This window comes from Astatotilapia calliptera, chromosome 3 (genome assembly GCF_964374335.1).
Source record: "Astatotilapia calliptera chromosome 3, fAstCal68.1, whole genome shotgun sequence".
Lineage (NCBI taxonomy): Eukaryota > Metazoa > Chordata > Actinopteri > Cichliformes > Cichlidae > Astatotilapia > Astatotilapia calliptera.
In genome coordinates this window covers 33,925,751-33,950,148 of record NC_137424.1, presented here as the reverse complement: position 1 = coordinate 33,950,148, position 24,398 = coordinate 33,925,751, and the positions used below count along the sequence as shown (strand labels likewise).

The window sequence follows — 24,398 nt, the reverse complement described above, 5'->3', positions numbered from 1 at the left end:
CTTCTCCTGCCAGCATAGCCTGCATCACTCACAATTCCTGTGATGTTTATGTAATTTAAGTATTTTAAGTGCTAATCTTGAGCTCTCAGAAATCTGGGTGGTTTGAAATGAACAGTAACAGTCGCTTGTAAATGTATTTATGAACTTTTTATGGGATTTAATTTTGAACCAAAACCCAAATTTGTGTAATTGCCAAAAATACTCATCCCAAACTAATCAATCACCATATGAGTTCATCATATTTTTAATGAGCCACTAAAGCTTTCTATCACACATGTTACACAAGGTTGAGGAGGTGGGAGGAGAGAAGGAGATGAGCGGCTCCGTGCGCGTACCACGCTGCTCACTCCTTCAGATGAAGGGAGTGAGTTGCGACAAGTATAACGCATTTAATACAATACCGGTTGTTACTTATTATTTCAAAATAAACGTGCGCTACGGGCGAAAAAACTCAGTTTAACAGTAAAACTCATTTTTTCCCCCAAGTAAGAAAGCATGTATAAATATTCCCCGTGTTTTTCACACTTCCATGAATAATGATTCTTCATGGGTAATGTTGATCTTCCATGTTTTACAGAGAAAGCTCATAAATTGAGAAGTGAAATTTCCTGACTAGAGTTTCTTTTTTGGGGGGCTGGTGGATATCACTTTTAGAGGATCCTAGAATAAACATTTCCCCATTCCGGAGACTCGTCGGTTTCAAATTCACGATCAACATAAAGCACATTGTGAACTGATATGACAGCAAGATTTTCAGTAAAGCCTACTGTCATAGGAGTTCAGCTCGTTTGTTTTACTTTGCCGTGTGTATACTAAAATAAAACTGTTTTAATTTAAAAACAATAATCATTTACACTTCTAATGAAGTATTCAACAAATATTTGATGCAATGCAGTGGGGGGAGCTGATAAGGACACAACTGGGTTCAGCAGGCTGTTCTCAAACAATTTCCACACTTTTAAGTGCAAAAACGAACAAATACAAAAAAAACAAATACAAAAAATTCCCCCCACCACCAACATAAATTGTCTATATTTAATTATCTAAATATCTTTGGAACATTTTCCACCCGCTGGAGAAGCTACACACAACTACAGCAAACTTCTCTTGTGGTTTTTGCAACCATACGCATGAAGTCAAAAGACATTATTCAGCGCTTTTATTGTGAAACCGATACCTGGAAGTGACGCGTTGTCGTATAAGCGCGGCTTTTCATTGGTCCATTTCTACAGGAGGAGTGAGAAGCGACAGATAGTCAAAGCAGCCGACAACATTTGGACATTAAGTTTGTGAGGACTTCTCGGTGACAGTTTGGAACTTTTTCTTCTTCTAGTATCACCATGACACTGTTACATGCGCGCGAGCGTCGCGATAAACACGGTTTAAGGCCTGTGGAGCGGAAGTGAGAGAAGAGAGAAGTTGTTGAGGGGGTGAAAGAAGAAAAAAAAAGGTGATTTTCTTCTGTCAAGTTCAAGTCCAGTTTCATCTTTGTGGAGGACGGCGGGCTTTAGCGTTTTTGGGGGGCATGGACACCCACGTTAAGGAGGGACAGCTTTATGTGCAACACCAAAAGTTTGGAAAGGTAAGACCCAGGAATAGAAAAGAAAAGAAAAAACGCTGCTTTTATTGATAAAATGTTGCGTTCACAGAAATAAAGGAAGTGCGTGTAGCCACAGCCAGTGTTATATTACAGGCAAATGAAACGAAGTGGTGGTACTTTAATAAGAGCCTGTAATAAACAAGCCATAACTTCTCTCTCTTATCTCAGCAGATAATATTCCATGTAATTTATTCAGGGTCACTAAAAAGAATGACAGATCCGTGCAACCACACAAACTCCACTCTATACTCAGCCAGTTTTGTGGATAGCTGCTGCTCATTATTGAGAAGCAAATAAAGCCTTTTAGGGGAAGAAAGAGGCACTAAAACTGCTCGTGACAGCATTATGTTGTCATATTTTGATTTTTAAAAAATCACAACTAAGTGATGTTAACTTTGTACCTCCACCAGACAGATGGGTTTTTTTTGTACCTCGTGGCAAGTAAACAGAGCACTGGTGCAATTACAGGCCAGTGGCTTCAAAGATAATGCTACTGTACCTGCAGAAGGAGGAAGTCAGTGGCTGTGCCTTCAGTGATCTGGCCTTTTTTTGGTGTGGTGGTTTAGAGTAAAGGTGATGTGCATCTGTGTGCATGCAAATTCATCTCTGGGCTAAATGCAAGAACACATGAAACTAAAGTGAACTCAAGCTCCCCGAGTACTGTCAGGAAGGGAAGTTTGGTTGTGTGTGCGTGTTAGTGACAAGCTTTATGTGACTTTCCACAACAACTCATGATAAAAGTGTGTTAAACCATTAAAGTAGAGTCGGAAACCAAATCTATTTTCTACAAAGACGGCAGTCTTTACTTTCACTTCAGCTCAGCTGTCTGTACTTGCTGTTTACACCATTTAAACTCGCTGTCAGCATGCAGACTTTGTGTCATCTCGCAGCCACACACAAGCAGCACAGCTACCTGTGTGTTTTTGTGTGCATGCTGGTGTCAGCGCTCGGCCTCAGAGCACCACTGCATAGGAGCTGGGTTACTCTTTAAGATTTGTAAGAGGGTCTTTGTCTCTCCGTTTCTCTGTGGTCATATGACATGGACCAACAAAACATTCTGGCTCCATTTCCTGCCCTGGAATCAACACTTCACAATGCATATTCATACGCCCAAAACATAGTTTCAATGCCTTTTTATAGGCTGTTTTCAATAGAGCGTGATCAGACCTAAATCTTTCCATTTTCAAAAGTGAGGCGTTGTCTTTTACAGTGTCGAGGACCGAAGACCAGAAGTACCCTGAAGGGTATAAAGAAAGTATCAAAATTGAGCAGAATAGAACAGGAAGCAAAATGCTGGCTGATCTGAAAGTGTTGAAACTAGTGCAAGGTTTGGTGGGTGAATTATGCAATCGTTCGAGCTGTCAGTGGACAGGGTAGGACGTTCCCACGTGTATGGTCGGAAAATGTGACTTAAAAGTGAAGTGGCAGCGTCCAACCCAAGTTTCTGTTTCGCTCTGTTCTTCTTGTCAAACATTAAGTAGACCGTAGACCACATTTTATATTTAGCTATTATCTAATCAGCTGTTTATTTCACTGATTAAATTAACTTGTTAATGTTTTTGTCCTATATGGTAAATACGTGCTAGAGATAAAGGATTGAAACAAACAAACAAACAAAAGTATTTTGTTTGAAGCTGAAAGATGCTGATAGCCCCTGTTATCATCTGAGGGTTTTTTTCTGTCAACTTCAGAAAAAAACGTCTTCACAGAGAACAGCTGCTTCCACAGGCTGGCTCCTTGTGATGGGTAAAATTTAATTAGAGATAACTCTGCAGATCTGGCCCACTGTGGGCACTTTTGTTTGACCAGTGTTGTAGATGCTGTGATGGCACTGCGATGGCGCCCCATTTGCTGATCTGGTTGAAACAAAATAGGTCACACAATGATTTTTGTTTGGTATTCATTCATTTTATCATCAGTGCCAAGTCTTTACCAGAAGTAGCCCACATCCGCAAGATAACCAGAATGCGCATCATCCTTCTATAACTTACCCACGAGACAAATATTTCTGCTTTTCCTTTGATGCCACTCTGTGTCACAGCGGTATTCATAGGATCCAAAATATGGCATATTGCTCTGTTTTAACCAATCAGAAGCACATTTGAGCAATGCAGAGGTGTAAAACAGGGCAAATATTTGGGGTGATGCACCTTTATGTACACTGTAAATATGGTTTATTGGAAAACCATGTTTGAGATAAATATTTGGATTTATAAATCTTGGACCTGCAGATTGCAGTCCACTTTCATGCTGGAGCTGCACAAAGCTTTGAGTTTAAAGAGTGCAGGTGTGGGCATGACGGTGCAGCTCTAAAGCCAGGAGCTAGCTGCCACTTGAACAGACGGGGTGTGTCAGAATGAAGTGGAATTACATGCCCGGAGGCAACTACATTTATCCAACAGTGATTCATGTCTGAAGGTCCTCGCGGTGGATTAATGGGTTTGTGTGTCAGATTGTCTGTATTTGCAGGTAGCACCTCAGTAGCTACATCACATTTCTCGGAAAAGAAACAACAAATCATTTGTAGTTTGTGGAAGTAGCATACAGGAAGGTGTGCAGTTTTCCTTGAATAGTCTGCAAGAATAGTACAAAGGATCATGATGGCAGTATTGAAAATCCCCATCGATGCATTAGATTTGATATTTTCCCCTCTTTGCATAATGATTTACTTTCATGTCCTCCTGGTTTTACAAATACCTGATATGTTTGGACCGAACTCTGTAACTGTGAGTATTTTAAAGTGTTAGTTCTGTAAATTTTAGAGAAATTTACAAAACATTTACTGCACTTTACACTGGAAGACAGTGGGAGCAATTTCTTTGCGTACATTTTAATGTTGGGGTAGGGTCATTGTGCTTATCGTTCCCTGTTCTTATCAAGTCCTCGTTCCCATTCAACATCTACAGGCACAACAGTACTTCAGGGAGTTTGGTTCATATCTTGGCATAAAACCCCCCCAAACTAAAATCTTTTGTCACTCTCCCGATCACTCGGTTAGAACACAGAGAAAAGCTCAACGTCATTATACTGATTTATTTCCGGTGCACTTTCCCCCCCTTTGTCGCCTTTAGTCAACAGGTCATCATGCTTCAGTAAGCATTAATACTTCTGTACAGGTATCGTGTTACAGCACAGTGACGTTTTCAGAATTGTTACCACCCCTAAAAATACGAATACTTGAAAACAGAACTACCCTTTTTGTCTTTTGACTAAAACTACCATATAAATGAACTTTGTCATGGACTACGATATTACAGTAAAGCTTTTTAATTTTGTAATAAAAGTAAGCTAAACAGTTTACTGTATGAACATTTAGGCACGCACAAATGTGGCACATATTTGGCCAGTTCAAGCTAGCGTTTACTAACAGTCTAACTTTCTGACTCTGCGCATCAGAAATTCGGTACTCTTGCGGCTGGAAATGATTTATCATATTTGACAGACTTCCTCCGAGACATAGATTTCAGAAAGTCTTCACATTTCGCAGAATTTGTCATTTGTTAATGTAAAGCCGATGCTGCACGTGCTCGCTGAAACAGAACTGAACATTCAGCGTCTTAATAAGGACCTCATTCGCATGTTTGCACACGCTGGTGATGGTTGAGCTGTCATGAAAGCTGGTAGCCATCCCTGTCAGGAGCGACTTGAGTAACATGTCATCGCTGATGCGAAGGATTGAAGCACAGACCAAAAAATCCAATGTTTCCAGCTTTCCAGGGAATACTTGTTGGTTTGAAGTGAAAGTATTTGAGAGTTGTTGTTTTATCTGATAGTTAATGCTAAGATAATGATGAGTTAACTGGTCACCAGAAATTTGTTAATAATAAGTCCTTTTTTATGCAGCAATTCCAACAAATCCACTGGTTCCAGGATCTTTAGATTTTCTGTTTGATCTTTTTAACTGCTTGTAATATTTCTTGACATTTACAGACCAAATGATGATCATAAAATTTCTCTGAGGATTAATCGGTAGCCAGAGTGCCTGTTCCTATTGGATCTGCTGGTCGATTTGGCTAAACTTAGACCTCAACTTCCACATTTTGCGACGACGTCATTGTTGAAAACCGCGTTGGCGCTGAGAGCGACCTCTTACCTGTGTTACCTGATTTCACAGACATTACTATTGCCCTTAAAATCTCCACTCCACACATAGCTGTTTTTCCATACGGCGTGTGCACAATGGTACCAGCCTCACCGTGTAGTAGCGCGAATATAATTTGAGTCAAATCAGCAGATCGTTTGGGAGCGAGTAACGGAAAGCGTAAATGAACCGAACAGGCAGTTATTGCGGTTTGCTCAAATGTTATTGTCTCACATTAGTTTCACTCAAATCTGAGCTCATTGTGATTCACGTTTGGTTTTTGGGTCGAGAGAATCTGCAAACAGTTGAGAAAAGCTTGAGTTTATAGACACCACAGAGGACTGAGGTTAGGGCAGCAGACCTGTGGTCAGAGCAGTTGGCCATCTCCTTTTCTCTTATAAAACGTCCTCCTCGTTTGTCTACCTTTTACATAAAGTCACACATAAACAGAGAGCCCTCTGTTTTCCACCAGATTCCTTTTAGTGCATATTACCAACAACACACGGCATGATACAGACAAACTTTTATGCTTAAAGAAACACACACACACACACACACACACACACACACACACACACACACACACACACACACACACACACTGGCCTTGCATGTGCCACTGAGGTCTGTCTGTGGCCAGTAAGAGGATGGTGGAGTGGGTTATTACACTGGTTTATTACAGACAAAGAGCATCACGTGTTCACGCAGCGACAGACTGGTTAAATGTATATCTACCTGCCTGAAAGCATCTGTCTGTATGCAAACACTTATTGTAATGACAGTTGGAAGGACAAGCAAATGAAACCCAAAGTTTTGTAATCCTGACTGGAAACGCAGTGGAATCTGTGGCATATAAACAAACAAAGAGTTGAATATGTGTAAGAAGTGCAAAATTCATTATTTTTTTCACCATTATGTTCAGTGCACAGCTACCTGAAGGAAAGAAGAAGAATTATATTATTATTATTATATATTATATATTATTATATTTCTTATACTACCCTAAAGTGGTAGTCAGTCATGAAGTATGGGCCATGTGCTTCTCTTCGATTCTTCCAGCTCTTGCAAACAGACAGGACATCACTGAGGAAGTTTCGCTCCTTCGCTCAAATACATCTCTTTTGCATAATTTCCACTCTGTGTAATAGCGGCTGATAACGGCCGGTTGCCTTATATGGAGCAGCTGTTTCACAGACAGACATAATGCACACACAGTCGCACACCCGCACATGCTTTAAAGTCTCACATCCTTTTCATGTATACCACTGAATTACATCACATTGTAAGAAGGGCTGATCGCGGTCTGCGTGCGTGCATTCGCTTGTATGGTCCACGGCAAACAGTTGGGCATTCTCACACAGACCCACACACACAAGCAAACATATATACACTGACACAGACCAGGATTCAGATGAAGGAAGCAAAGAGGATCCTCAGTAATGACAATCCCACACATTTCCTGTCTGTTTTGGCAGTTCATTTTAAAGGCTGCAGTGTGTGTCGGTGTGTGTGCGTGAAGGACTTTGGTAAAGCTGTCTTATTTAATGCGGGGACCTCTTTTATGGCTGCATTTGACAGGGATATTAAGACATTTATTATGAACACATTTACCTCAAGGCCTTCAGAGGTTATCCAGCTCAGCTTTTACAGGAAACCTCAGAAAGACCAACTAAGGACCCTGTAGGTTGTAGATATACACAAACCCTGTTGCTATAGCTGTATCTGAAGCATCATGCAAATATCATAATTCCACCTTTACATACTGAGTCACACGTTGATGATTTTCATGCAGCGGATGATAATGAAAAAGCTGTTAGGGCTTATTCAGTACGGCAGTACTGATGGTTGACAGTAAATACGGGCAGAGCATTTACTGACGTACAGTTAGGAAGTACTTCATTTTACATGAGGTGCTCTATTTTATTTCTTCTTCTTTATCCTATTAGTCCTTTATTTGTCAGTTACAGTTAAGTGTACTTCACCAGTATGTTATATACAAATATTTAGATGCAGCACCTACCGCTTTGAGAGCTTTTACTGGTCCTAACAAGCATTTCCACTACATTTCCTTAAGTATAGCATCCAAAGACTGTCTATTACAGTCTAATCAACGAATCCCAAAGAATCCACAAGCTGGAGTTGACAAATTTCTTAGCTGACATGCAAATGAGTATTTCATGATTTACATCAATCTGACTGCTGGGCTAGTCTGCTGGCCTGGGCTCTGTAGAGTCAAAATGATAACAATATAATAAAATAACAATATTTAAATGGAATTTACTAAAATGTTTCTGACGATAAAGAAAAATAATATTTAACAGTGTTTTATTGATGTTCCCAGCTTGCAGGCAGCAAAATCAAGTGAAGGACGGCATCCAGCTTGTGTGAGCTGCTGTCTAACTAATTCAAAGCGTGAATCTATTGTAACAAGGTAACAGAAGCTTCAGCGTTGGGGAGCAACAGTAGTGACACAACAGAAGTCAAATGTAGAGTAAAATAAAAATATCTCGGGTCGAGTTTTTTAACCTGCTGATTTAAGTCTTCCTTTTCCTCACTGTGACCACATCAGGAGTTTCCATCCATCGTTTGCTTTTCCTGTTGTATAGAGTGCAGCTAGCAAGCGCTCCAGCGATGTTCAGTTGAGTTAATTACTTCGGCCCACACATCAGCTGGCTCTATATCTCCTCCTTGCATGCCTCCGTAGCCTGTTTGTGCTTGATGGTGACTTTTTGCCTCAATTTGTTGTTTCCGCCTTCAGCTGAAGCAGTTTTCTTGTTGAAGTTAGTTAAAGTAGCTCCTTTATTACCCTTAGTGTCAGACATATCTGTGCATGCTACATAAACGTAAACTTATATCATGTAAAACTATACTGGTTTCATTTCAAGACAATATGATATGCTATACCAACTGTTTTAGCAGGTTTTGGATAGCTAGGAGATGTCCAAGCCAACAAGTCCTTTTCTTTGTTTGCTAATCCACACAAGTTCAAAATAAAGCTAAATTATCGTCAGAATAGAGCTGATTACATATTTGGCAAATGGAAACTATGTTTTTCCTACTTGCTGCTTGGTCAAGACACTCAGAATATGAGAAGACTAGAAAGAGAAACGATAAATAATAACTAGCTATAGCGATTTAGCTTTAAAGGTCTTTAATGTGTCAGTAGGAAAAGCAGGTGTAAGTAAAATAGAAGCTGGCTGAATTCCTTCGAATCTCTTTAGCTTCTGGATCCTGTTATAATTCCCGTTGACTCACTCTCACACTTCTATGGAAGACAGCTGAATGGCATGAAGCCACTGTAAATGGTTTTAACCCTTGTGTGTCTCCCAACATGACAAATGAATGTGCCGTGATAAAGTATTTTTGTTAAGTTGTATATATCATGTCATAATACCACTTTTCTTTAAAAAGCTTTAACCCTTTAAATCGATGTCAAAAGTCACACACTGGGCTGTGGCTGCTGTTCCACTCAGCTTTCAGGTTCTTTGGGCTTTAATTTTCTGACGTACTAAATAATGTTTTCGCTTCTTATCAGTGAAGTAGAACCTTTCCTGCCGTTGTAATATTCATATTTCTCATTTACTTCTGTTCGCTGGATTTTCCCTGCTGGTCGAAGGACTTTACCCCTGACCTTCCTGTTACAAACTCAGCTGTCTGGCTGTCAGGCCTCGCTGAGTGATTGAAGGGGAAACACATCTTTTTCAGGAGAAATGTCCACATATGACTTAAGAGTAAAAAGCTTGGAGGAATTTTCTAAATAAAATAAGTTATCAGCTTCATGACAAACACTACTTTAGTCTACACTGCATTGACTACATGCAGCCGTACATGTCTTCATGTCTATTTTCAGCAGTGAACGCCGGGGCTCTTTTACACCTGCCGAGCTTCTCATTGTTCAGCGTCGGATCGCGTGCCACGTTGTTTGCTGCTGTCCTTGTTTGTGGAGGAAGAGATCATTGTTAGCTGTTGCTTCCTCACCGCTGGCCTCGGGGTAGAAATGATAAACCTGTTGCCAAATTTTGTCCGGGTCATTTTTTTTATCCCGGGAGATAAAAGATAAAGCAGGCACATTTCTTTACACAGAAGACACGTAAACCCAAAACCTCCTCAATGAGATATTTTTAGTTAATTTTTAAACTAAAGTGATGTACAGATGCAGTCAGAGCTGGAGTAGTTAGATTAAAATGAACTAACTGTTAAACCTCAAAAACTCATAGAATTATTTTAATATACTAAATTAATCTTAATATACTAAATTAATCTATGTGTAAACTCAAGATGAGTAAATGCTTTTAAGATAATTTTTCTGTATGAGCAATGATGACTAATGCTGAGGTCTGCAACTGCTGCTGATTGAATGTAAAGGAAACAATGGCTTGTGCAACAGATTTGAGTTAAACTGCACTGGAGTCATCACCACATGCCTCCTACATTAAGCCTCAGACAGCAGAGCGGTAGAGTAACAGAACAGCCTGGAAATCTCATTTTGACTCAGAATTTCTGAACCTTAACTTTACTCTTCATCAGTTTTTAATCATTTGTGGACAATTTTGCGTTCCCCTCTACTGCTATCAGATCAAACCACACACTTTTAGCTCGTTCGACAGACATTAACAGCATAATGTAAATCATATCTTGTGTTTCAATTCAAATTCACCTTTTTCTATCCTTTCAGCCTGTCCCACCCACTTAGGCAGCTTTCAGATTTAGTTTAAACTCAGCCTACTTGTCTGATCGCTACATGAAAAACAAACTTGTGTTTCTTTTCTTTTTTTCGCCTGTCCCATTTGGTTCTTTAGCCATCAGAATTGTTGTCTGAAGACCAACAAGGATACCCAATGGATTTACTTTGCCAAATGGATCATTGTGGCATTGCCGTATTGGTCCATTTGGTCGATCTTTGTTTTTATTATTTATTATATTTTATTTTCAGATGTTACAGACGGGACAGACATGAGTGAGAGATAGGAAAGGGAGAAAGAAAGAGGAAGGAAAGGAAAAACAGAAGGGGAGAGGGACAGTGAGAAAGGGGGGGAGAAAAAAAATAAAAATCTCCTGGATCACCTGTTGAGAGAAGAATAGAAAACAAGCAAAAAAAGACAAAAAAAACAAAAAACAAAGCAACATACTAAACACAACACCATCGCATTAATCTAGCTAAGTGTAAACAGCAGTAAATACTAAATATTCAATGTTGTTGTGCAGCACGCAGGACAGATGTGCTTCGAAGTAGCAGCCAAGAAAGGTGTAATTTGGGTCTACGAGCAGTGAACACCCGTGTGCATACCTGTGTGGATCAGCGCGCTTGTATTCCAAAGGTTTCTCCATGTAACGATCTGCTAGGGAGTGTGGGGGGGCCACAGCCCCGTCCTCCAGGGTGTGAAGCAGGTATGGAGGAGATCAAAACTCCAGACATCCAGAGGCCCCCAGAACACAAGAAACCATGGAAGACCAACAGAGGGGCAGCCGCGCCACTGTTCCAGTAAGAGCTGAGGAGAGTCCCAGATGAGGGTTCACTCAGCAGCCGCGGAGCAGAAGCCAGGGGGAGTTGCAGTGACGCGCCCGTGAGCTCCGCCGGCAGCCAGCTGTGCCTGAGTGACCGAGCCCCAGGCCGAGAGGCCGGGGGCACCCCACCCCCGAAGGGGCCCGAGCGAGCCCCAGGGTCCAGGCCCCGATAAGCGGCCGCCAAGGAGTGAGCCGGTGTGTACCTGGACGCCCACCCCCAGACACAAAGAACCACCAACGCACCGACACCTGAGGGAGTCCGCCACCGGCAGGGGAAGTGGTGGTGGGTGGAGATAGGCCTCCAAACCTTGCAGGGCCTGAGATGTCCCCAGAGAGGTGGCATCTGATACCCAACCTGACATATAGACACAGACATACAGGCACACACAGACACAAACATCCATTCCCCCCCTCATGCTCTCATATGCACTCACTCCACACTCAACCAACGTGGAGACAGACATAAAGAGACGCTGTACACACGATCACACTCCCCAAGCGTACTCTACAAACTGGGTCTAGGTACCCTTGCTCCTGGAGGGGGGAACTGCACCCAGACCCAGGTGGTGTTACCCTTTTCCCTGCGGTGGGGAGAGGCAGACCACCCCGACTCCGTAGCAGCAGGGAGGCCCCACACTCCAGACCGCAGTCGGACGGCCAACTCCACCTAGCCCTCCCGCTCCAGCAGGCCGCAGAGAATGGGGGTGGGAACAAACTTGTGTTTCTAAAGACTTGTACTGTAAAGTGAACAATGTCAGTAAAACTTAAAAAATAAAAACTACGACAGAAATGTTCAGAAGAAAGTAAATATTACACACCCTGTACTTGAAATATGACCTAACCTAAGAATGTGTAACCTCCTCACATGTTTTGCAGTGATGACAATTTGCATTTGGAGTCATGCTTCTGTCCACATGGCAATATTTGTCAAAGTTTCCTGTTACTACTGATTTGGTCTTCACAACTAATGCAAGAAATGCATGGTCAGAGTGTACAGCAGCCTAATCAGCTCTTTGGCTGACCTGATTTATTAGTGGGTCAGTATTTTAGACCCATATTTCCCAGTCTCTGTGTCAGCATTTATAACCATCAGTAAATGAAAATTAAAAAAAAGTGAGAAACACCCTTCAACCAAGTTTTTTGTGACATACTCTATCAGAGGGTACTCTGCAGCTTCCCTCTTTGTCACTGCAAATAAGCAGGTGAAAGGTGCTAAAACGCTTCTCTCGGTTTTAGCTACAATAATGTTTAATGATTTTTCTCGTTACTTCCACAGAAATGGAAGAAGAACTGGTTCGTCCTCTACCCTGCCAGCCAAAATGGCATCGCCCGCCTCGAGTTCTTCGACGCTCCTGGTGGTGGAGGTGGAGGTGGCGGAGGCTCCGTAGGCGGGTCCAATGAGAAGACCAGGAAGCTGGACAAGAAGATCATTCGCTTGTCCGAGTGCATTTCCATCCTGCCTGCACTGACAGAGAGCTGCCCCAAAGACAACATGGCAGCGTTTTGTGTGGAAACAAACGATAAGATGCACGTGTTTTCAGCAGAAAAGGCCGTTGCCAAGGATTGGATGGATACCATGTGTGACATTGCATTTCAGGTATTTTTTATAGTTTTTAAAGACTTGTACACCTGCTAATTAGTACTAAGTAATATACAAATAAAATACTGGACTTGACTAACCATACAGGTGTTATAGTCAAAAGCTCAGTCATTCCTATAAGCGGCTTTGAAGTCACCTAGCCTCCAACACCTTTTTGTTGCAGGCCTCAAACGTTTCATTTGTCTTAAATGAACTTGGTCATTTTAGCATGGGCGCCTATGGGGGACCGACTCACTTTAGTAACCAGCCTCATGTGGACGTTAGAAAGTTGTCGATTTTCGCACTTCTCCGCTGGCTTTATTTTTCAGCGCCGTAGGCTGATGCTCGGTTTGCTATAGGAAGCAGAGTTTGCAGTGTGTGACTAATACCAGGGTGGATGTGTGTGTGTTTTTTAAGGCTTCCTGTGTGTGTGTTTAATGTCTTTATCTCTTGTTGTATCTACAATATGTTTCTTTGCACCTAGCTTCTCTGCTCTGTAGTGTACAAGCCTAAACGTCACGACAAATATTTGCACAAATTTAATGAAAAAGCGGATTTAGTGCAATTCAGTATCGACTGCAATGTGGACTTTTCTTTTTGTTTGTGCGTGAGTCTTCCAGATTTTCCCACATGCCCTTGGAGTGTCTATGTAGGCCGCAGCTTGCACCATGTGAGCGCCTACACACATATACACAAACATGAACGTAGCAGATATTTGCAGAAAGGAAGCCAGAGGGAGTTTCCAGGAGGAAGACTGCACACTCAGCCTCTCTAACGCTTTACTCTTTTCTCTTCTCACTCTTTTTACTTGGTCCTTCACGTCTGCTGTGTTTTTATGAAATTCCGTTTTATTTATATAGCACCAAATCACAACAATAGCCGCCTCAAGGTGCTTTACATTGTTGGGTAAAAACCCTGCAATAAGACGAGAAAAACCAGACAGTCAAGCAACTCACTATGACCAAGCACTTGGCGACAATAGGAAGAAAAAACTCCCTTTTAAAAGGGAAGAAACCCTCGGCAACACATAGCTTACATATGTTTATGTGTACATGCTGTGAGTATCCTAATTCAGTGTCTGGTTGTCTGTTGTGTTTATGTGACCAACAGGGCGGAAGTGGCAGCAGTACCAGCGGTGCTGTAGACTCTAATGGAGGACCCCAGGACCTGCAGATGGCCGAGAACCTCATCTACTACTCCAGAGAGGAGGGTAAGTCACAAAGCAGTCCAGTCTTTTGGGCTCAGGGGTTAATCTAATCCAGCCAGATATTTTCTAGAAGATTTATGAAAAAAATTGCTCTCATTTTGTTGCAGTGAACGAGTTCTGGGTAACCATTCAACGGACCGAGGCCTCAGAGCGTTGTGGGCTCGCGGGCAACTACTGGCTGAAAGCTGAAAGCGATGTTTTGATCTTGAAGGAGCCAAAGACCAAGAGGCAGGTTCTGGTGTGGCCCTACAAGCTGCTGAGGAGATACGGCAGGGACAGGGTGAGTGAGATATGTCTCTGATAGGCAGAAAAACGATCAGAGCAACAGAGAAATGGCTAAAATCTCCTCAGGTCATCAAAACGTGTTGATCTCTGACAAACTTGGAAAGGATGTGTGTTGTCCTAAGTTTAAACGCACGGCGCACGACTGATTATACGTAGGAAGTGAAAACAATGACAGCGCGTATATATGTGGTTTGAGCCTCAGCGTTACTAAATATATTTAAGGTCCGACTCTCTGTGGTTGTTTTGTGTCACTTAGATGCTTTAAAGCTCAAGATCAGGACTTAAAATTAGCAGATGACCTTTAAAAGAGGCTGTTTAGTTTGTCTACTCATGATGTTTATGTTTAAGTATTGATGCCATCGCTGGTGCAGGTTGGAAGGGAAACAGATAATGACTTTCAACTTTCTGCCTCAGTTAGAATTTGGAAGTAAATTTATTATTCAGATCTAATCAGAAAACTTGAAAATGAAGCGAAGTTCACTGGAAAAAGGAAGTGCTGGGACTTGTGCGACTAGCTTCTGTTGCTTCTGTTTCATTTTGAAATTTGTTCAATCCCTTCTGTAACAGACACACTTAACTCAAAATTTTGGATGAAACCCAATTAACCTTTTTTTTTTCTCTTCTTTTTCCAGGTCATGTTTTCATTCGAGGCGGGCCGACGGTGCGACTCAGGCCCTGGCACCTTCACCTTTGAGACCAAACAAGGGAACGAGATCTTCATACTGGTCGACCAGGCGATCCAGTCACAGAAAGCTCTAGCTGAAGAGCGCCGCCTCAGCAGCCCTTTGAACTCTGAATCAGACTGCTCAGCATCGCTTCAACATCTCCGCAATACCATTTCTGCCAGCATGGCGACGGGAAGCGGCGACAGCAGCAGCTGCAGCAGTCGCGAGGCCGACGGGGATTCGGGCGGGAGCAAACCAGGCTCGGCTGACGGCGTGCTCGGAAAGAGAGACGGAGGAGACGGAGGACGGGTGCAAGGAGGTGGAACGGGACTTAAAGGGAGGAGTTTACCAGAGCCTCCAGGGATGTTGGGAGGTGCAGGGACACCTCCGCGGTCTCCCAAAGGACATGTGGGCAAAGGTGTGTCCTTATCTGATGAAAGCGCAGGCCTTTATTCTGAACCAGCTGATTCAGTCCGTTTGCCTCTGCAAATCGCTGATTGTCTCTATTCTGACCCGGTGGACAGCATCAAGGCTCAGAACCAAACCAGCAGCCCATCCACAGCCACCGCTCCAGTGCCCACTCCACGCCAACGACCAGTAGGCGACGATTCCGTGGGAGCGGGCGTCCAAGGGGATCACCCGTCAGGCAGTAACCACAGGAAGCACCCAGATCTGTACTCGCATGTGTACGATCAGATCACTATGGATCTGAACACACTGAGTCTAAACGGGGGTGTAGGGAAAGGACGAGGGGGAGGACGGGCGGTGAACAATAGCAGGCGACCCCCGGGAGGTAACGCAGAAGGAGCTCCGTCACCTCCCGCCTCTTCCCAGGAGCACATATATGACGAACCAGAGGGTCGTGCAAAAGGAAGCATACCCGCTAGCTTAGGAATGCTTTTTTATGACAAAGCTCACGCGGAGCCTCACAGCCAGAGGAGACAAGAGGAGACGGTGACCCCATCAGGACAGGAGGGGAAGCAGCCTCAGAGACAATCCCCTCCCCAGTTTGGCCAGGGCCGTGGCACGCCACAGCCTCCGACGCCGCGGTTCCCCAAGCCCCTTACCGCTCCCAAGCCAGGCAGGGGTGGTTTCACTCGTAAGGAGCCAGTTCCTCTGCCCCCTGGAAAACATGGAGGTCCCGCCAATAACGTGAACAACAACAACAACATTTGGGGTGGTGGTGATAGTGGAGACAGGGGGAAAGTGGTGTACAGCAAAGTATCAAAATCTAAGGCTCCAGCTACTGCTATGTGGTACAGCCAGCACCAACAAGCACGGCTGAGAGCACCCGATATCATTTATGACAACCTGGGAGATATTTGACACGAATCGCTTTTTTCAAAGAGGTAAGATGACGCTGAAAGACAAATTTTTGGTCAGCGCCTGCGGGCTTTTCCAAAGGACTGAGTGCATTTCGCATTTCTTCCAGCGGCAGACTGGAATAATGATTTGAGACAGCGGATTAGCTCACAGCCACGAGAAAACCACAACATGGCTGTATTTTTTGAAACATGCTGTGCAGCTATAGCAGGGCCACCCTGCGCTTGTGTGTGTTCCAGAAAGAGAGAGTGAGTGTTTGCCTGGTCAAACCCATAATTGGCGTACCCAAGCCACAGTGTGGTCAAAGCCAGCCACTTCATTTGAACGAACACACGCACACATAAAGGAGCCGAATGGATGTGCCAACAAGAGTCTCTGCTTACGGGCTTGACTTGAAGACGCTGGGAGAGTGGCTTGGCTCTTCTTTTCTCATCCGCTGTGGCTGCGAAGTGACCGAAGAACATGTTTTTTTGCACTGCTGCTTTCTCCGTTTCTTTGAAATGCGTGACGGACACAAGTCATTGTTTGACAGTGAGACGAGGGATACACCAAAAGGAACCAGTCATTTTCTGTTTGTGTTTTCCGGGCTGATATATTCTCTCAAATCTCACCAAAGTGGGAAGATGAATTTTTTCAGGCCAGGACACTAATATGAGATGTGGTCGCACTGGAAGAGCTGCTGTTTAAAAAAAAAAAAAAGGACAAAAAAAAGCAGCTGATTTAGTGAAGCCTGAAAAGTGGAACTGTTAAGACGGCTTCAGAATCAGAAACAATCTTGTGGCCGTTAAATCACAACTTCCTGCACAAGTTTAACATTTGGTAAAATCCTGTATATTTCTGTGTTTTCACAAACTAAATATGAAACTAATCAGTCCTCCGCAGTGTAATAAGTATGTGTGTGTATGTGTCCAAAAAAGCTGTGCTCTCTGTAAATATAACTAATAATAAAAGTGGCTCTACAAATTTAAACGATTTCTTCAAAGTCACTTCTTTAAACAAGTTTCTCGATTACCACCCCGCTCTCCTTGTCCTGCCAGGAGCCAATCAGACGCTTAAAAGACTTTTCTGTTCTGGACCAAAACAGGACAGCGACGCAGTCTGACCTCATCCTCCGCTTCTCTCCTGCTGCCACGCTCTGTTTTTGTTGTTTCTGTCGGTTTCCAGCCACTTAATCACACCATTAAAGCCCAGCCTCAAAAAAAAAAAAAGTAAGAGAAGCACAAAGACGTCCTTTCTTACTTTCTTCCTTCCTTTCTCCATCTCTGCTTTAATTCTGTTGTCCGGTTGCTCTGGTGACAGTTAAAACGGTGGCTGGTTTGTGTCAGACACGCTGTGCATTTTAACTCCTGAGAGATACCGTAAGAGGACGGTGGGCACACGAGATGGGAAGATGTGAGGGTTTCTTCTGAGCTGAGGGTGACAAAACAGTCGGAACAAAGAGATTTAAAGACGGAGGGGGGAAAAAAAGAAACGCTGACATGATGAATGCTGGCTTGGATGAGCCAAGTTGTGTCTGGTTGGCTTGCAAACAGGTACAGGCTGTTCTCTTTGCAGCCACTGCTGCTATTTATCCCCTTCATCCCTCTTTATCCCTCTTTTTTTTATTCCCTCACCTGCTGCTGGAGTAATTGGATTACATATTGAAAGTAAATTTCCCAACTTCTCTAACACTCCTTCTTCTTTCAGACAGAACGAGGGAAGAAAAACAAAGTACAAGAGCGGCAGTGAGCTTCTGTCTTTCTCATTAAACTCTCAGTGAACCAATTGCGAGAAAAAAAAAATGCTGGGGAAAGGGCACAACACACACACATTACGGCACTGTTTTCATGCAGTCAACATTTTCTTTTATTCGGTTCAGCACTTCCTCTTTGGAATATCCAAAACAAGCTGTTTACACATTTACAGTGTCTGTTTCCAGAGAAGACTTTGCCCAAATTCTGGCCATAAAGCAAACTGCGCAAACTTTCATGCTGAGTTCGGTTTCAATGCGTTCTTTATCTCATGTGACTCCACTTGTTCGAGCTTTAAAAAAAGCTACAGTTTTGCACATTTCAGCTGTTCAGTTTAGCATTTTAGACGCGCAACTGACTCTTTTTACTTTTTTGAAATACTTTGACACGGTTGCCTGAGTATCATTTACCAAAACAGGAACTGTGATTTAATTTTTTTGTCTGTGTAAATGTGCAGACCACGAGTGACATAAAAAGTTTTGTTTCTCTCTCTTTGCAGTGTCTTGGGTAATAAAGTGACACACATTTTATTTCTTTCATGTCATTGTCAGTGAGAGCGAGTGTGTGTTGCAATTTTAGGCTCATTTTTAAAAACGGTCGCATAAAAAGTCCCCGGAGCTAAATGAGAACGATTATGTGGTAAGCAAAGAAATGTGAAGAAGATGTTAGTGTGACCAGATTAAGAAAATCCAGTCACACTATGTATTCATTCATTCTTTGTTTAAAACACAAGACACTGGACTTTTTCATGTAATCCGAGCTAATCCTTTCAGTTACGCCTAAACAAAGACCATCTTTCTCCGTTTTGTCTGTTTCAGTATAACAACAACAACAACATCAGTGTTACTGAGCACAGAGTTATGAGCGTGGATAACTCTGTGCTGGATAAATGCGCAATCCAAACATCCGGGCCCGGTACTTTGAAACAACTTCAATAAATGCAGGATATCCATCCGTTATCTGGATTCATTCAGGGATTCAGCAGTCACACAAAGCTGGTTATCAACTCACTAAATCAACTCAGAGTTTCCCCTGTGTATTCACAGGAAAAGGATGGTGTTAGCGGCATCTGGCCAATCACGGATAAGTGCTGCAGCTGGCAACAGACTGGCTGATTAGTATAGTTTAGTATCGCTTTATGTTGCCTGATGATAAATCTATACGGTGGGAAAACTAATACAGATGGAAAGCAACACAATGTGTAAAGGGAAAAGCTCTGCACAATAAAAGTCCTCAATGAATGTGTCTGTTTAAGTGTTTTTGGTCAGTAAAACTGGAAAAGAGCAACTATATTAATAGTATTTAGACTATTTAAAGTTAGTGAAGAAAATCAACATAATTCAGTGCAAGTTGATAAACTTACGCTGGTATAGCTCACTGGGTTGAGCAGGTGACCCATATGTCACATGGCTCTGGCCCTATGGAGATGTCAGCCATGCTGTCGTATCTCAAAAGTCTTGAGCCACCCTCTTTATATTTTGCCATGAAAATGGCAAATTGGTGCAGAAATTTGGGGGAAAGCCATCCAATGAATGCTAGTGCTCCACTGCATGTTGTTCTATTCATGAATACTTTTACTGCACTGGTGGTGTAGTTGGGATTACTGTCATGCATGCTGTCAATGAAGCCTTTTTTAATCCTACACTTTCCAGATGGTATTGCGCGATGGATGAATATCTGATTGTACTTTTGTGTATTCATATTTCCAGTTTTTAATGAGATCTCCAACACCACTGGCTGAATTTTAGCCCCAAATCATGGCAAATCATTAGCTGTACTTTTTATGCTTTACTGATTCAAAGGTCAATCATTAACAGAAAAAAACAAACCGAAAGAAACCTCTGAAAATGTCAGGTACAAATGTCCAGACCTTCAGAAAGCCTGGAGAACTATTGTTCAAGACCACTTAATTAAAAAAATCTTTAAGCAAAATATAAAAAATGGAGGGTTAGGGTTAGCACTGTACTTGTATAGCAGCTTTCTTGCATAGATGTGTATCTTATGCATGAAAGCACGATTTCATGCATATATCTCCCTTTCAAATGCTGCTACAACCGGCAGCCAGTTAACAACTTTGAGCTACCGTCACTTTTGAAGCTCGCCCAGTGACGCACTTAAATGCTCAATGTGTTCAAAAAGCAGTGCGCTAAAATATCAGCTTGTGGTTTTACAGTTTTTTATGTGCTGGGCTATCAAGCCTGTTTTGGTCATGTGCATTTCCTGAAGTGTGAAGCAGTTGCAGCGCAGCCTCGCAATGAACTCCACGACAGGCTGTAAAGCTAAACTGCCTCTTAACAGGTATGCAGAAGAGGGCTAGGCCGTCACAACTAAATCTGCATGTATCCCGTCAACATATGCTCAACAACAAACCGATGGATTTATCCGTTATCACCAGCTAAGATTCAGATCTTATTTCGACGTTACAGAAAGCACCCCGCTCTTTCTGTCACCTCCTCTTCATTTTTGTTCTTCACACTTTGCTCTTCATCTGTTTGACCTTTCACACATCTGCAACGGGCAAGGTGCACGAACACGTATGAACAACTCGATACTGATGTGTATCAGGGTGTTATTTGCATCTGCATGGATTCCACCATTTGTCCCTTGTTGTGTACATTGTTGTCTTGTATGTGTGTGTGTGTGTGTGTGTGGTAGCCTCATACTGAAAGGCTTTATCAGACTTCACTTCACAGTTTCAGATCAACTTCTGTGAGTTTTCTCACCGTAAAATGGAGAAAAATGACAAGTTCAACAGTGAGCGCTCTGCTGCAGGTTATGTGACACCAAAAGCATCGAAGTTAAGATGCTGTGAATGATCAACAGACAGCAGAAACATATAGAGGCTTTACTCTACCAGACATGACACCAGTTGTGTATGTGTGTGGGTGTGTTTGCACCATTTCTAGACACATGAGTCTCTCTGGCCAGACAGTTTTATCTGCAGCTTTGAGGTCTATGTGTTACTTACTGCATGTCTACACAAACACACACACTCACACATACTATATTAACTATTATCATGTCAGTCACAGCCTTCCTGTTCTTTTCACTGTCTATTCTCAACACTGCGTGACTGTCTTCTTCCCACCAAGGTCTCCTGCTCGTCCTCTTTAGTCAAAGGTCACGTCAGAGTTTAGTTTCGGAAAGAGAAAAGGACCAGCCCAACAACATGAGGCACTGAAACTTGTTTTTTTTTTCCGCAAACACGTGCTTCTGTGGAAAGAGAGAAGGAAAACAAAACTCCTTTCCAGAAGGCTTCATATTGAAGGGCAGTAGGTGCTTGGCCAACAGGGCAGTGCCCTATGATACGCAAATGTGCAACCAAATGAATCATAAAAATATGTAATAGATAATATATACATAGCTCACTGTAATGGTTTTTCTCTGTTCCTGTACGACAGAACACAAACCAGCAAAAAGAAACGAAACTGCTGCACTCATATTATCCTAGCTTTCCAAAGATGAGAGGAAAACTATGAGCAGAGGAAAACATCTGTCCCTGATGTCTGAGAAACAAAACAGAAATCCGTCCATCCATAGTTTAGCTAGTTAGCTAGCGCACAGCTAGCATGTTTGCAGTTAGGACACAACAAAGTCAGGAAGTCGGTATAGTAACCTCAAATTGACGTAGCCCCTGGGTTCTGTGCCTAATTTAGAATTGTGTATTCTTATTTAATATGACCCCCTGTGTGCCTTTATCGCCAGTCGTTCCCACTTCCCTCGTTACCCAGAACCCAAAAGGATCACAAGCCCCTGGAACAATCATGAATGCAACTAGAAATAAAACCCATCCACCCATTAAGAGAATCAGAGCAGGGAGGGAAAACACAAGACGGTGTGAACAATGAACTACCAAAATAAGACAGGCTTTTGCTTTTTATGCAATGTCCCTGATTATGCTTTGCCATGACCCTCGTATTTCTTTCCCTGATTACCCTTCTTTGTATAAATGGTCCTGTTGTGTCTGTAGTCTTTGTTGGATTCCCTGCTGTGGTGCTTCCCTTGTCTTGTTAATTTTTTTAGATTTCAAACTATGATATAAAGTCTTTCCTGCCCTACACACCAGTTAGTTCTTGTTTTCATTCCCCATCCACTTGTCATCTATTCTCAAAGGCCCATGAGCTGCTGAACAAGGCCTTCCAGACTGAAGCTGCTAGCCTAGCTCATTGCTTCTGAAATATCTGTCCACTTCATTATTAGTCAATTGCTTGGCTATCTGCAAATTGCATAAAACTGTGTGATTGTGGACAGTTGTGGTTACAGATTATCTCACCACCTCCATGCATTAGTACTTACAGTTTTTTCTGAATGCTTAAACCCTAACTGTGATTCCTGTAGCACAATCTCTAAAACTATTCAGACTTATAGCAAAACCACTCACTGAGTTTGCAAAACTAAAAGCACAAAAACTGCTTTGCACTCAGTTTGCAATTTTGTAACACACACTTTGCAAAACTGTAGGCACAATTCACTGCACAACACTCAATTACCAAATTTCCAACACACTCCTAGCAAAAGTATACACATGTATGGCTATCATTAACACTAATTTGCCAACTGTCTGGCACACTTTCACATGTGAAAACTTTTTTAGATAATTAGTTCACTTTGCAATCAGCCTAAGCACTATAATACAGGTAAGCTGTGTGTGCGGAGTACAATGGAGGGAGCAGAAAGAGTGAGAAGTAGAGGAGGCCGAGGAAGAGGACGTGGAGGTGAAGAAGTAGGATGAATAGGACGACAAGGACAAGGGGGAGCAAGAGGAAGATGAGGAGGGGGGAGAGGAAGATGAGGAGGGGGGAGAGGAAGGGTAGGAAGAGTAAGAAATAGAATTGCTGATGACATCAGAGCTACAATAGTGGACCATGTAATCAACCGTGGAATGACCCTGAGGGTAGCTGGCCAACGGGTCCAGCCTAACTCGAGCCGCTACACTGTAGCAAGTACCATAGGGACATCTTGAAATGAGAATCGGTTAGTACAGTCACGTCGCACAAAGATTTGTAGCACTGCCATATGCCAATGAGAAACACACCAATACCATTGATGTAAAAATACTGAAATTGTTACTTTACAGAATTGCTAGATGACCAGATGCTGGGGGCAGAGGAAGCATGTTCACTGCAGACCAAGAAACCCATATAGTCATTATGGCAATTGCAAATAATCCTATACTTGGAAATAAACACTTGTGTTTGTTTTGATGTGTTTGAATAAACACCAGTACTTGAAGTTTGGATCCCTCTATGCTTATGGATCTATGACAGAAGTATGAGCTCAAACTGACATAGCCTACCTTGTGCACAGGGAAGGCAAACGCCAGATGTGTTTTGTATTCATACCATCGGTGTGCAGTTGGCGCATTGTGTGCTTAGTAGATGATGGCTTGTGTGTACTGTTTGATACGGAAACACCATTTTTACGAAGGTGTGAAGAGTTAATCTAGCTGTGTTTGCTTTTGCAAGAGAACTACAATGTTTTGATAATTGGGTGACAGGTTTTCTTATTTGTGTGAAGAGTTTTGCAAAATTAGCCAATAGTTACAAAAAATGTGCTTAAGCAATCAGAAAAAACTGTAAAGTTTACCTAATTTGCTAAAACGCACAAAACACAATATACAAAGGTCTACATATGGTCTCTACTCTGTGTTAATGCCTGTGAACTGACTCAACTGCATCAAATGAAGCTCTAAAAGGAAAATAATGAGCCGAAAGATTTACTGATGCATAGCTAATGACACTATTGATGGTGCAGCTTTGATGTAATCAGAGGAAACTTCATCCGAGAGATTCATCAGGTCAGGAATCCCAATAGCCTCTTAATGATGTAGTTACTCTACTGAATAAATGAATAACAACAGTATTGTCAGGCTATGGCTTCAAATGTTAAGATCTGTGCAAATGCCATTTTTTATGTCAAACATGGCTGGGTTATTTTGGTCTTGTGAAAACTTGACACCTGTCAGCTGCACCTCTTAATATAAAAACGACTTTGAGCATCGTTTCCTCATTCTGTTTCAACTTTGCGATGCGTAGCATATGACACACTCCTGTCGTGGGCATCTGACAAGACGTTAGTGCTTTCTGACACGGGACACACATGAAACTGTCCGGTTTCCTCTCGTGTTTGACTTGGTCGACCACCAGCGCTCTATTTTTGGCTTTGCGTGGGCAAACCAATTCAGTCATGTGTGTCTGAAATAGAGGTTCATTCACTCTCGCTCTCTTTCAGTGCTACCTAAAGGAAATGTCAGTTTCTCATTCATGCTGCTTCATTTGCAAAACCTCAATGATTATCTGCACAGAGGTTATGTGTGGTGAAGAAGTGATTTTTCTCAGCGAGCTTCAGTGGACCACACTTCAGGTTCAGGTTCTCTAGTTTCTGTGCTTTTCATGATGATAATCACTGGGACGCATACTCTTC

At 42.5% G+C, this 24,398-nt stretch overlaps 1 protein-coding gene across 1 annotated transcript; it reads left to right on the top strand.

The window, feature by feature from the left end:
• The first annotated feature begins 1,217 nt into the window (after window positions 1–1,217).
• On the top strand, window positions 1,218–17,214 carry dok1b (docking protein 1b). Its single transcript, XM_026161681.2, has 5 exons — window positions 1,218–1,582; window positions 12,463–12,783; window positions 13,876–13,975; window positions 14,080–14,252; window positions 14,890–17,214. The coding sequence occupies exons 1-5, from the start codon at window positions 1,526–1,528 to the stop codon at window positions 16,246–16,248; spliced, it is 2,010 nt and encodes a 669-aa protein (XP_026017466.2). The 5' UTR covers window positions 1,218–1,525; the 3' UTR covers window positions 16,249–17,214.
• The last annotated feature ends 7,184 nt before the right edge of the window (window positions 17,215–24,398 follow it).